Here is a 13,164-nt window from a genome sequence, read left to right as displayed (position 1 = left end):
TTAGTGCTATGGGGCATGTAGATAGGGGGTATTCCCCATATGGTTGCACATAGGTGACATCCCCCGTAAGTATAAGTGAATCCCCCTGGGGGTCTCCTTAACTCCACTCCCTTTGAGGTTGGCAATAAAATGGTTCTTCTTTAACATGGTTGGTGGAGTCTCATCTCCAAGATATATACACCAACTATCCCAAACACATGTAAACTGCTTTAAGCAATTATCATCACTTTGATTCTCCTTCTGCACATGATTTAGGATCTCATGCCAAACAACATCTGGCTCCTCTCCTTCTTTGAAGCAATTCAAAAAGGCATGCTTAACTAGGATGTAATCAAGCACAATTGGTGGATTTTTTGCTTGAGCTTGTGCCTCAAAATCTTCCAATCACCCCCTTGTATCACCTTGCAAGTTGTAACCAAAAAGATGCAGCATAATGATAGGATCGTTTATGCCACGTAGTAAACATTCCACTTCAATATTTTCCACAAACGCATTAGCATCTTTGTGTGTCAATCCATGAAATTTAGGAAAGCTTTGTGCCATGTTTTTCTTCCACAAAATCACTTACATGTGACGTTGATAGGGTAAGGGATGTTGATGGATCACTCTAGTAACTAATCCACCTCACACTAGGTAACTCGGTCCTCTAGTTTTCGGCTTCACAAAACCTCACGACCCTCAATAAAGGTTGAAATCCAATCCAATTACCACCTCAATTGTTGCCCACAAATTACACATACATAGGTGGTTGTACGTCCCAAAGGACCCACAACCATGTACATCATCAACTCCAAAAATTGCAATCCAAAAGTATGCATAGAGTTCCTACCCTCCTCCATGGGGGCACCAAAAACTGACAAGAAGGGCTAAAAGCATTTCACCTCTATAGCATAGCTCACACACCAAAACGGATACTGACACACCAAAATGGTAGAGTAAACTCACCCAAATAGGGCCTTCTTCACTCAAATCCAGATGCAACTCTTGGGGATTACAAGCTCCCGCCAACCCAACAAGATGCGTATAGAGAGTCGGTGATGATGAGGCATGGGATCCTGCCAACCAAGCCGATGTGAAGGTCCTCCCAAGGTGATCAAAAATTTCAGCCAACAAATACACATAGTCATATCCTCCCATGCGCAACTTAATTACCAAATCTCTCCCACTCTTCCATACACACTCAACCCCAATGGCACATACACACCTCCAGAGTATGTAGAGATCACCTCTATCTTCTTCACCAAAACACAATAACCAAGGGCAAAAGCTCAATCACATAGAACCAAAGATGATTTTTAAACATCAAATTGACAAGATAAAGGTGTAATTCACTCTTTAAAGGTGGGAAAGAAGAGAAACAGTGCAACAAATGGATGCAGGACTCCACGCACACACCACCATGAATCCTCATGGATCCCTCTCTCAAAGTAATGAATTTTCTATTTTTCCACTTCAGCAAACAGTCCCCCCCCCCCCCCCCCGCCCCCTTTTTTTTTCCATAGCATGTGGGCTGATGTGTCAAAAAGTGGCCAATTTGGACCAAATTTGATCAATGTTTTATCTATCTTTTCCTATAAAAATCCATTTTCGATGGTGATCGCGGCAAACGATTACCAAAAATCACAAAATTTGTCATGGTGATTTCTCAAAGCATTTCAAAGCAGTCCATTTTAGAATCCATCACTTTCCATACACGATGCATGTAATCTGGATAAAATCTTCAAGGATATAACCAAGGTGCACGTGCGACTACACAGATCACGTTTTAGCGCATGAGATAGCATTTTTTATACTTCCACTTGTTTTATTGGGACTCAAAAGCATATCTACATCATGTACAAGGAATTCTTGAAAACCATGATGCCGCGATCAAGGGTCCAATCCCTGTAGGGGATATGTACATAATGGTGACCTTGAACTAGCACGCTTGAGTATGTGTGTGTGTGTGTGTGTGTGTGTGTGTGTGTGTGTATGTACATATATGTATATACATATATACATATATGTACACAAATATATATATATATATATATATATATATATATATTATATATATATATAATATATATATATATATATATATATATATATATATATATATATATATATTTGTGTACATATATGTATATATGTATATATATGTACACAAATATATATATATATATATATATATATATATATATATATATATATATTATATATAATATATATAATATATATATATATATTTGTGTACATATATGTATATATGTATATCTGTACATATATGTATATATGTACATATATGCATATATGTATATATGTGCATATATGTACATATATGGATATATGTACATATATGCAAATATGTACCATATATGTACAGATATGCAAATATGTACATATGTACATATGTACATATATCCATATATGTAGATATGTCCATATATGTAGATATGTACATATATGCATATATCTACATATACGTATATATGTACATATATATATATATATATTATATATATGTATGTATGTATGTATGTATGTATATATGTGTGTGTGTGTGTGTATATACATACATATATGAGTGTGTGTATATGTGTGTGTGTGTGTGTGTGTGTGTGTGTGTGTGTGTGTGTGTGTGTGTGTTTGTATACATACATATAGATATATACACACGCGCGCGCAAAGGGGTCCAATGAGAGTTTAGTTGAATTATTAAATTACCTAAAGCTCTCACAAAAGGGGAAAGGGGGACACATGTCAGAAGGCTATCACTTATGCTGCTTAATTGTCATTGGCTAGCCCTAGGGAGGTCCAATGAGAGGGTAGCATGAGAAATAGCAAGAGGGGTCGACCAAGAGAGAGAGAGAGAGAGGGGGGGCTGATTTTTGCAAGGCATTATCACACACTCACTCACACAATCTCATGTGTGAAGTAAAGAAGACTCTCTCTCCTTCTCAAGCTTTAATGGAAAGCTTATCACCTACTCCAAGCTTGTGATAAGGGAGGCCTACACCAACAACTCTTGGCTTTGTGATGCAAATCCAACCAAGATCCAAGCTTCAATGCATGCTCATCTCCTCTACCATGCTAATTACTAAGCTAAGCTATGCTAATATGAGTGATTATGTGAGGAGATGTACATCTTTCTCGTAAGAATACTCCTACTTCCTCTCAATCTACTCTCATACCCTGCTAGCTCTCACCATCTTCGAAGGTGTGTGAGGTCTTGGGTCTCATACCGGGGAGCATTGATGTTGTGTTTGATAAGTGTTTTGCTTAGTGCATGAAGCTTTCATCTTCATTGCACTAGCTATTCTTGAAGGAACACAAATAATTGTATTGTACAATGTCTCTCTTGATGGGAGAAAACATAATACAAAGCCTTTTGGAGGGGGGACCGGCTCCATGAAAATACGGTCCTCAACTGTTGTCAATAGCTTAACTTCTCTCTCTTTTGAAAGTATTGTTCATGCTATTTAACTAGGTGTTATGCTTTTTGTTGCTCTCTCCACCCAAGCACTCTTGTAATTCTCATTAGAAATCTATTCTAATGAAATGCCCACTATGTTCATGCTAATTTCCGCTACACACAAGTTTTTAGGCCATTCAATATTACAGCAATCTTTCTCAATGTGTCATGTCTTGTGACAAAAGTCACGCACTACTAAGATTTTATGCTTAGTCTCCTTATTCACACACACATACACGTCGAGAGAGAGAGAGAGAGAGAGAGAGAGAGAGAGAGAGAGAGAGAGAGAGAGAGAGAGAGAGAGACACTGAAGAACGACAAATCACGGTTGTTGGCTCAAAACGCATGACATGTGAGCTCTTGGTTGGGATGACATTGTGCATTCATTACTAATGTTATGGCAATTCTACTAGGTCCGGGCCACTTGACCTCCCAAATGTTCCTTATACTCCTCAGCACTTAGCACTCTACAAGGCTAAGTGCTAAAAACTAAAAGACTTAGGACTGATAATTTATTAATAAGTTGATGAACTACTAATAAGAGGTGCTTCATAAAGGAACACTCCCTAGTGCCTACACCTAGCAGACTTAGGCTATGCTCATGTGCAATCAAAGGGTGTAACTAGATATACAGGCCCCTATATACGGGCTCACAAGTGTGCCAAAACACTTCCTAGGCTATCCTAAACGCTAGAAATAGGAGTTATAGCTTGTCCACATGCACATAGGGTTAGATGTGCAAATGAAATGTTAAGGTTATATCTCAACACCCTCCCTCAAGCTCAACACTCTAACCTAATTGAGTATGCCAAAGGACCTCATAACCATGCCAAGTGTGGATGGCACAATAGATGTTTACGCTAGCGAGTGTTGCACAGGTGTGAATATGTGTAGGTAGCAAGCAAAGGTTGTGCAGAGGTGTAAGATGAACTCACTCAAGCAACATTGCTCGTGTGAGGTTATGAGGTTTATTTTTACATAAGAGCTTTGTCTTTTAGGAAACCGGATGTAAAAACTCGAGCTCTTACCACATGTGTTGGCAAGGGCAATGTCTAACCCTTGTACTGAATACATGAATTCATAAAGGACAACCTTTTGTTTGGCTTCTTGTTCTTCTCCTTCTTGTTCGGCTTCCTCTTCTTTTAACATCGTAAGAAACTAGCCCAAGAGACCTCAAAGATGTAGATAGAGAGAGAGAGAGAGAGAGAGAGAGAGAGAGAGAGAGAGAGAGAGAGAGAGAGAGAGGACCACTCCATGAATACAAAAAGAGAGAAAGGACTTTTGGCCTGTAGAGAGAGAGAAAGAGAGAGGTGGGTGCCAACTAGCACCTCTCCATGGAATGATAGAAAAAAAGATGATTAATTTTGGCTCCAATCACGAGCGAGAGAGAGAGAGAGAGAGAGAGAGAGAGAGAACTTAAGAATCTACGATCTTGTCTTTTTTTTGTTGTGGGGACACACAACCTAGTTTGGACTAAAATAAAGAAAACTAGGGTAAAAGCTCTAATGTTGGGACGAGGGCCTGAAGAAGGCACATACCGTTTAGTGCTTTGTTGTTTTGCTTTATAGTGGAATGTTGGCTCAAAACGCATGACATGTGAGCTCTTGGTTGGATGACACTGCGCATTCATTACTAGTGTTGTGGAGATTACTGCGCATTCATTACTAGTGTTGTGGAGATTCTCTACTAGTGTCGGGGCCAATCCCTCTAGCAAGAATCTAACCCCCCATTCACATCTTTATGGAGCTTGGCCACTTGACCTCCCAAATGTTATGTTGTTTTATACTCCTCAATGACTTCTCCTCGAACCAATCCGCTTTGTGAGTCAGCTTGTTGTATTATATGTGCAAATGTTGTGTCCTTGGGGCAGGTAGACATTGGCCAGTTACCCTACCCCGATGCATAAATACCTCCCCGACTTGCATTGACAAGGAAGTATATGTCATGCTTGCCTACGCTAAACAATCTACACTCTCCCAGACGCAGACGCCGCCCTCGACTTGCCTGTTTATTAGCCCCTTCAGCAGGGTTTGTACTGCGCGTTCTGCAAAGCTGAACTTGCATCTCTGCAAAGCTTGCGTTTCACCCATCTCGGGCCAGGCAGCTGCCTCCTCCCCCGCGTTCAGTTCTACCCTCAATCCCGCTGCCCCTGCCCCTGCCCTTCTCCCTGTGCAAACACTAGATCAAGCCCACAATGTCCGTCCCCGAAGGCGCCAGTGTTCGCATCGTCGACGTGTGGGCTCGAAACGCCTGCCACGAATTCCGACAGATCCACAGATTGCTGTCCACCTATTCCACCGTCTCCATCGACACGGAGTTTCCTGGTTCCTTGGAGCTGAATCCGGAAATAAGAGCCCGCGACGAAGATGAACACAAGTACTAAACCCTCAAAGCCAATGTGGATATGATGACGCTCATTCAAGTGGGTCTCACCCTTATCAATGACCGCGGCGAGCTCCCCATCATCAATGGAGCTTACACCGCCTGGCAAATCAATCTGTGCGACTTCAACATCTCCACAGACTTCCATGTTGCAAGCTCTATACAGCTTTTGAAAGCTGCTGGCATAGATTTCGCCAGGAATCGACGAGATGGCATGGACTCGTGCACGCTGGGGAGCCTACTTCTCCAACATGAGCTGGTGTTCAATAACAAGCTTCGCTACATCTGTTACCAAGGAGACTTCGATCTGGCATATCTGATTAAGGCCGTATCAGGGGAGCGTTTGCCGAGCACTCTCTTAGAATTCAAGGAAATTGTGGACATTTATTTCGGTACTGTTTGCGACATTCGACTTGTGCAGCTTGAGCACTTTGGAGATGATTGGGGGCTTCAGAACTTTTGTGAGAAACTGGAAGTTGGGCGCATATGCGGTGAAGCCCATCAGGCAGGCTCTGACAGCCTTTTGACAGCCGCAGCTTATTGTAGAATCAAAGAGAAACGTGTAGATTGCTGCAACAAATATAGCTCTGGTGAATATCCTCATCCAAATGCTTGAAGCTTGCAATTGATTGTGTTGTAGTAGCTATCATAGTCACTTGATCTTGAGCTATGGTATTGTCTGTATATTATCTTTACAAAGTGTTCATGCATTAAGGTAGTATTGAATCATCTACAATATGCTTCTTGCATGTTCCATGAGGACTTGTTTGCGAAAGAGTCTGTCCAAGTAACTTCATCTCGAGTGCTCTGGCATATGGAATCTAAAATTTGCAACATTTCTCAACATGGCTCTCTAGAGATGCACAAAACTGCGTGCTTAAATGAATGCCTATACTCACCGCATGCTTTGTTTGCTGTAGCTAGCTAGCAGAAAGCATTATCTTCAACTGTGGCCTTGCTCATAAAAAGTTAACCTTTGCATGGCTTACAGCATGTTCTATTCTACTTTGTATATGTTGTCATTGAGCCTAGCATGTCTCCTAAACGATGGATACTCTCGCTAGTGACATAGCTACCTACATGATCATACACTATTCACATGCTAGGCATGCACACCTATGTGATTTGGTCCATGTAGGATTGATGACCTACACAATGAGCTAATCGTATGCAAGACATGCATAGCGCATTCACTACCGATATGTTAATGTTTCACCTCACGATGTGCCAAATGATGTTGTTATTTCTAATGCCTATATGCACACACATTTAATTTTAGCTCATGCACTCTCGATTCTCTCGGTCATTCTCAATGGCCGATTAATGTTTCGACCTTAGCCTAAAACTGCTATCAAAGCTTATATGGCATTTAGCATCTCATAATCAATAAGTTGGATCATCTTATCTCTATGGAGAATCGTGCTTGTACACACAACACACTCAATCAATGGATTGTTTCGTTCCAATTATCCCTCTTTAAACATTATTGATCATAGGTCATCTAGAAAAGTAGTTGTGGGCACCCGACACATGCACATTATGTGTGCTCCATGGTTCTGATGCTATAGGAAAAGTAAAGAGATAGGAATGAGTTCGTTCATCCCGTCGTCAACACCCTAGTCGTGAATCGTTTCAAGAGGAGAACGACACTCTTCACCTTCCTCTGCAATAGTAGACATAGATGGAGGCTTCAGCTTTGCCCAAGAAGAACTCTGATGAAGCCCGTTCGTCCGACGCAGTCGATCCTACCATCCGACTTGCTCTGTTGCCAACAGAGCAAGTGAGCCTCACACCAGAGGTGGAACGCCTCTAGGCCACCTCTATCATCTGCAAGATTATTGGCAGTCATTCCAATCGAGGAGAGGTATGCGACCTCCTACAGGCCCACCTTCAAGTTGGAGTGGCGGAGGAAGGAGGTTCCTAGAAGCTGTTGGGGTATAAAGCCCAATGTGGTCGCCCAGGTAAGTGGGTGGGCCGCCAAGGTAAGTGGGCGGGCCGCCAGGTATGCACACATATTCTTTTGTAAAAACCTAATAAGAACTCACTATGCTCTACACATTACAGTAGAGCGAGTTCACCATATCGTCGTGCTCTTCTTCTCGCACTCTCTCTCGCGTCGCACTTCCGCTCGTACTCCTTCAACTCGTATCAGAGCTCAGATCGAGGCTCGGGGCAGCACTGCAAGAGGCTAAAGTCACCAACTCAGATTGGAGTGAAATTCGACAGGCGAAGACACGGCCCCAAATCTCGTGGGCGGATCCGAAGGGCTAGGTGTTGTCAGAATTTCATTCTGAGGTCATCTCGACCACCGTTCGGCTTCGACAAAGGTCTACGCAGGCCATTTTCGACTACATGGTCTCGACGGGTGCAGATCCGACTCTGCAAATTTGGGGATTTCAGCCTACGACTTCAGGTGCTGAGGATATCGACACTCCCAGAGTGTTGATTTGTGGCTGTCTACACATCGAAGGACGGCTCACAGTTCTTGGAGGCGTGTCACATACGACACGGGCGCATCTACACACAGACTGTAGGCGACATCCACTAGTTCATCAGGTAGCTTGTGTTTGCTGCTTGATATTCCAAATTTCATCATGACATTGCAGGTACTTCCACATGGGATGTATTGTCAGAGATGATGTATGTCTGTTGAGGGTTTGCTGGCTGTGAGTCACGCAGCAAACAACCGCCGCAGCGGTTATAGCATATAGTGGGAAATTTGTGGATGTATGACTTTGTGGGAAGTCTATGTACTGTCAGATTTACTACAGCCTTTGTTGAGGGTCGAGTGAGGTTTTATTGAGCTGGGGGATTCTCGAATGTTGAGATCCTTTCGGTGATACAGGTCTTGGAGCGATCCCTTGAGCACCCTTAGATAGGCAGATAGGATGTATTGACTGTGAGTTAGACAGTTGGGATTGCATCTTTGCTTTACTGCCGTTGAGGCATTGTCGCAGTCTATGCTTACAGGACAGTGAGAGACAGTACAGGTGCAGGGCAGGTTTACCCGCAGCTTACAGTGTCAGAGAGACAGTGTTTTTGAGCTATTTTTTGGTCTGTTTTTAATACACCAGAGCCATTTTACAAAGGAGACTCTACCAAAATTTATGTAGAATCTGAAGCTTTCTTGGTTCATTTGACAGGTTGATATTGGTTCAGAGGTCAGTTTACAGGGGAAACTCTGCCAAATTTTTCCCAGGAAAGTAAACTACTGTGAAGCGTAGCTATGGCTGGATCACAGGACACTGCTCTTTACAATATCAAGAAGCTGGATGGAACCAATTTCCCATTGTGGAAGAAGCAGATTTGGCACGTGTTGGTACAAAAGAAGCAGATAAAACCTATAAAGCTCAAGGGGATAAAACCAGAAGATATGGACGAAGATGAATGGAGCGAAATGGATGAATTGGCACTTTCTACCATTATGTTGACTTTGGCAGAAAGCGTTTACTTCAATGTAGCAGACGAGATGTCAGCTTATCAAGCATGGTTAAAGCTGAGTGATCTTTATGAGAAACAGAGTGCAGCTTCACAGGTATACTGGCTTAAGAAGCTTGTTGACTTGAAGATGAAAGAAGGGACACCTATGTCCAATCATCTGAATGAATTCAACACAATCTATAGTCAGTTGTCAGCTCAAGGTGTCAAGTTTGATGAACCTGTTAGAGCTATGTTCCTGTTGATCACATTGCCGGAAAGTTGGGACACTTTTCGCACAGCTTTGAGTAATTCTGCACCTCCAGATGGTTTGAACATAGCTGGTGTAGAAGGAAGTCTGCTTACTGAAGAAACCAATAGAAAGACGATGGACAAAGGCAAAGGAACAGCCTTAGTTGTCAGGGGAAGGACCAAAGAAAAGTACAAAGGTGGAAAGAGGAATCAGTCTCGTAGCAAGTCCCGCAGTGCTAAAGGCAAGAGTGACATAGAATGCTACCATTGTGGCAAGAAGGGTCACATGAAAAGAGACTGCAGAGAATGGAAAGCAGAAAAAGGCAAAGAGAAAGCTGAAGACCATGGTGAGAAGAACAAGTCCTTAGTGAAGATTCAAGAAATAAATGTGACAAACACTGTTGCAGAGGATGACAGTCTAGTGCCAGGAGACATCTACTTCTTGAAGAATACAATGGACTCATCTCTTCTTACAGCATCTGATGGAAATGCACTGAGTGACTGGATTATAGACTCGAGGGCATCACTTCATGTGTCTCCAAACAAGGAGTGGTTTACTTCTTATGTGACCACTAAAGATCATGTTCGGCTAGGCAATGGGCAGACATGTGAGATCTTAGGTGTTGGAGATGTTCAATTGAAGTTTCAGAATGGCTCTTCTTTCACGCTGAAGAATGTGAGACATGTTCCCGCAATTACAAAGAGCTTGATTAGCATAGGTTTACTTGATGATGCTGGCTACGTCACCACTTTTGGACAGAACATGTTGAAGATATCCAAGGGTTCTATGACAGTAGCACATGGAGTAAAGTCTGGAGGACTTTACATGATTTATGTATCAAATGTCTCTAAAAATGTAATCGATGTAACTGAGCAGCCGAACGTTTCTTTGTGGCATAGCCGGTTAGGACATATGTCCAAGAAGGGAATGGAAATCTTGTCTCGTTCTGGTTATTTGCCTGGCTTTTTATTTAATGATTTTGAATTCTGTGAACATTGTCTGTATGGTAAGCAAACACAGCAGCCACATAAGCATAGAAGCAGTAGAAGAGATACACAGTTGGCACTTGTTCATGGTGATTTGTGTGGACCTATGCCTAACCTATTTCTAGGGGGAGCTTCTTACTTTATGACATTTATAGATGATTACTCGAGGAAAGTATGGGTTTACTTTCTCAAGCACAAGGATGAAGCGTTTAGTGTTTTCAAAACGTTTGTGACACTTGTGGAGAATCAGAGTGGCAAGAAGCTTAAATGCTTACGCACTGACAATGGTGGAGAGTATGTTTCAAAGGCCTTTCAGGACTTTTGTGAGTCAAAAGGTATAAAACGTAAACTTACTGCTCCTTACAATCCTCCTCAAAATGGTGTTGCCGAGAGGATGAATAGGACCATACAAGAGAAGGTGAGAAGTATGTTGTCTAATGCACAGCTGCCAAATGGGTTTTGGGCTGAAGCTATATCAACAGCTGTTCATCTTGTAAATAGATCTCCTAGCAAGGTTTTGCAGAAGGATTCAGTGCCAGAGATGGTATGGTCAGGCATAATGCCCTCATACAAGCATCTCAGAGTCTTTGGCTGTGAGGCATATAGTCACGTTCCAAAGAAATTTAGGAACAAACTTGAGCCAAAGAGTAGAAAGTGCATCTTTCTAGGCTATGGTAATTCTGGTGAGATGGGGTACAGACTTTGGGATCCCGAATCCAGAAAGGTTGTCCGCAGCAATGATGTTCACTTTAATGAATCCAAATATCATTCTAAACCAGAGAGGGTTGAGGAGATTAGAAGAGTTGTCTTCCAAGAAGATGGACCTGCATGTGCAAGACAAAATGTCAGGGCTCAAGAGGAGCAAGGGCGGGATAGAGTGGAACCACAGGTTGTGGCTGAGCCTGAGCCACCTATTGTGCGTAGATCTGGACGTGTCACGCGACCTCCTGATAGGTTTGTTCCATCTATGAACTATGTCATGTTGACTGATTGCAATGAGCCTTCATGTTACAAGGAATCAGTGCAAATGAAGGACTCCGGGAATTGGCAATTGGCCATGCAGTCAGAGATGACAATTCTGCATAAAAACAAGACATGGAAGCTAGTTAAATTACCACAGGGCAAAAAGGATCTACCTTGTAAATGGGTTTACAGGTATAAGATCACCGCTCATGATAGTCAGCCAAAGTACAAAGCAAGGCTTGTTGCCAAGGGCTTTAAGCAAGAACAAGGCATTGACTTTGATGAAGTCTTCTCTCCGGTGGTCAAGATGACTACATTGAGATGCTTTCTTGCATTGGTTGCCATATTAGATTTGGTGTTGCACCAAATGGATGTCAAGACAGCGTTCTTGCATGGTGATTTAGATGTGGAAATTTACATGCAGCAGTCAGAAGGGTTTGTTGAGAAAGGCAAGGAAGATTGGGTATGCCAGTTGTTAAAGAGTCTTTATGGCTTAAAACAATCACCAAGGGCATGGTACCATAAATTCCACAAGTTTATGCTTTCTCAAGGCTACAAACATAGTGAGTTCGATCACTGTCTATATACAAAGAAGGCTAAGGATGGTAGTTGGCTGATCCTTATTTTGTATGTGGATGACATGTTGATTGCTGGCAAGCACTTGGAAGAAATTTCAACTTTGAAGTCAAAGATGGCAAAATCTTTTGACATGAAAGACATGGGTGAGGCAAGTCATATACTTCGTATGCGCATTGAGAGAGACAGATCAAAGAAGTTGATTTGGTTATCTCAAACAGAGTATATTGACAAGGTCTTGCAACGTTTCAATATGGAGAAGGGAAAGGCACTAAGTGTTCCATTGCCACCATATGTGAAACTTAGCAAACAAGATTGTCCTGTGTCTAAGGAAGAACAGGCTGAAATGGATAAGATTCCATATGCGTCTGCAGTGGGTAGTTTGATGTATGCAATGATTGCTACTCGCCTAGACATTGCATTTGCAGTGGGAGTAGTAAGTCGATACATGTCAAACCCAGGCGAGAAACATTGGGAGGCAGTGAAAGGAATATTGAGATACCTGAAAGCTACAAAGAGTATGCGTATATGCTATGGGAGTCAGGAGCTAAGTGTAAAGGGTTTTACAGACTCGGATTATGCAGGTGACTTAGACAACCGAAGGTCTACGTCAGGGTATGTCTTTACATTGGCTGGTGGAGCAGTATCATGGCGTTCTAGATTACAAGATTGTGTTACTCAATCTACTACAGAGGCTGAATATGTTGCAGCATCAAAGGCATGCAAAGAATCAATTTGGCTTAATCGACTAGTAACAGATTTGGGAATCAAAGAAGAGATGCCTGTGTTATATTGTGATAGTCAAAGTGCTATACAATTGGCTCGCAATCCAGTTTATCACTCAAAGACAAAGCATGTGGATGTGAAGTATCATTTCATCAGGGAAATGCTGGAGGATAAGCAACTTCAGCTTGTCAAAGTTCACACCACAGAAAATCCTGCTGATCTACTTACAAAAGGACTTCCCTCGGAGAACTTTGCGCATTTTCGCAACAAGTTAGGTGTAGGGTAGTACATCACTTCTCTACATCTCTTGTATATTAGCTTGTATAGTAGCTTCTCTCACACTTAAAGTGCCACATTGGACTTTAAGTGGGAGGTTGTTGGGGTATAAAGCCCAATGTGGTCGCCCA

At 42.2% G+C, this 13,164-nt stretch overlaps 1 protein-coding gene across 1 annotated transcript; it reads left to right on the top strand.

Moving 5' to 3' along the window:
• The first annotated feature begins 5,385 nt into the window (after positions 1–5,385).
• LOC147445804 (putative CCR4-associated factor 1 homolog 6) lies at positions 5,386–6,703 on the top strand. The gene has a single exon (XM_086526105.1). The coding sequence runs from the start codon at positions 5,859–5,861 to the stop codon at positions 6,450–6,452; it is 594 nt and encodes a 197-aa protein (XP_086382231.1). The 5' UTR covers positions 5,386–5,858; the 3' UTR covers positions 6,453–6,703.
• Positions 6,704–13,164: the final 6,461 nt, after the last annotated feature.

The sequence above is a fragment of the Adiantum capillus-veneris genome, chromosome 12 (assembly GCF_014529385.1).
Source record: "Adiantum capillus-veneris isolate H3 chromosome 12, ASM1452938v2, whole genome shotgun sequence".
In the NCBI taxonomy this organism is placed as follows: Eukaryota; Viridiplantae; Streptophyta; class Polypodiopsida; order Polypodiales; family Pteridaceae; genus Adiantum; species Adiantum capillus-veneris.
This window is presented reverse-complemented; position numbering and strand designations above follow the sequence as displayed.

Excerpts from the sequence above, each read along its gene's own strand:
- LOC147445804 (XM_086526105.1), top strand. The coding sequence starts at position 5,859 with ATGATGACGCTCATTCAAGTGGGTCTCACCCTTATCAATGACCGCGGC.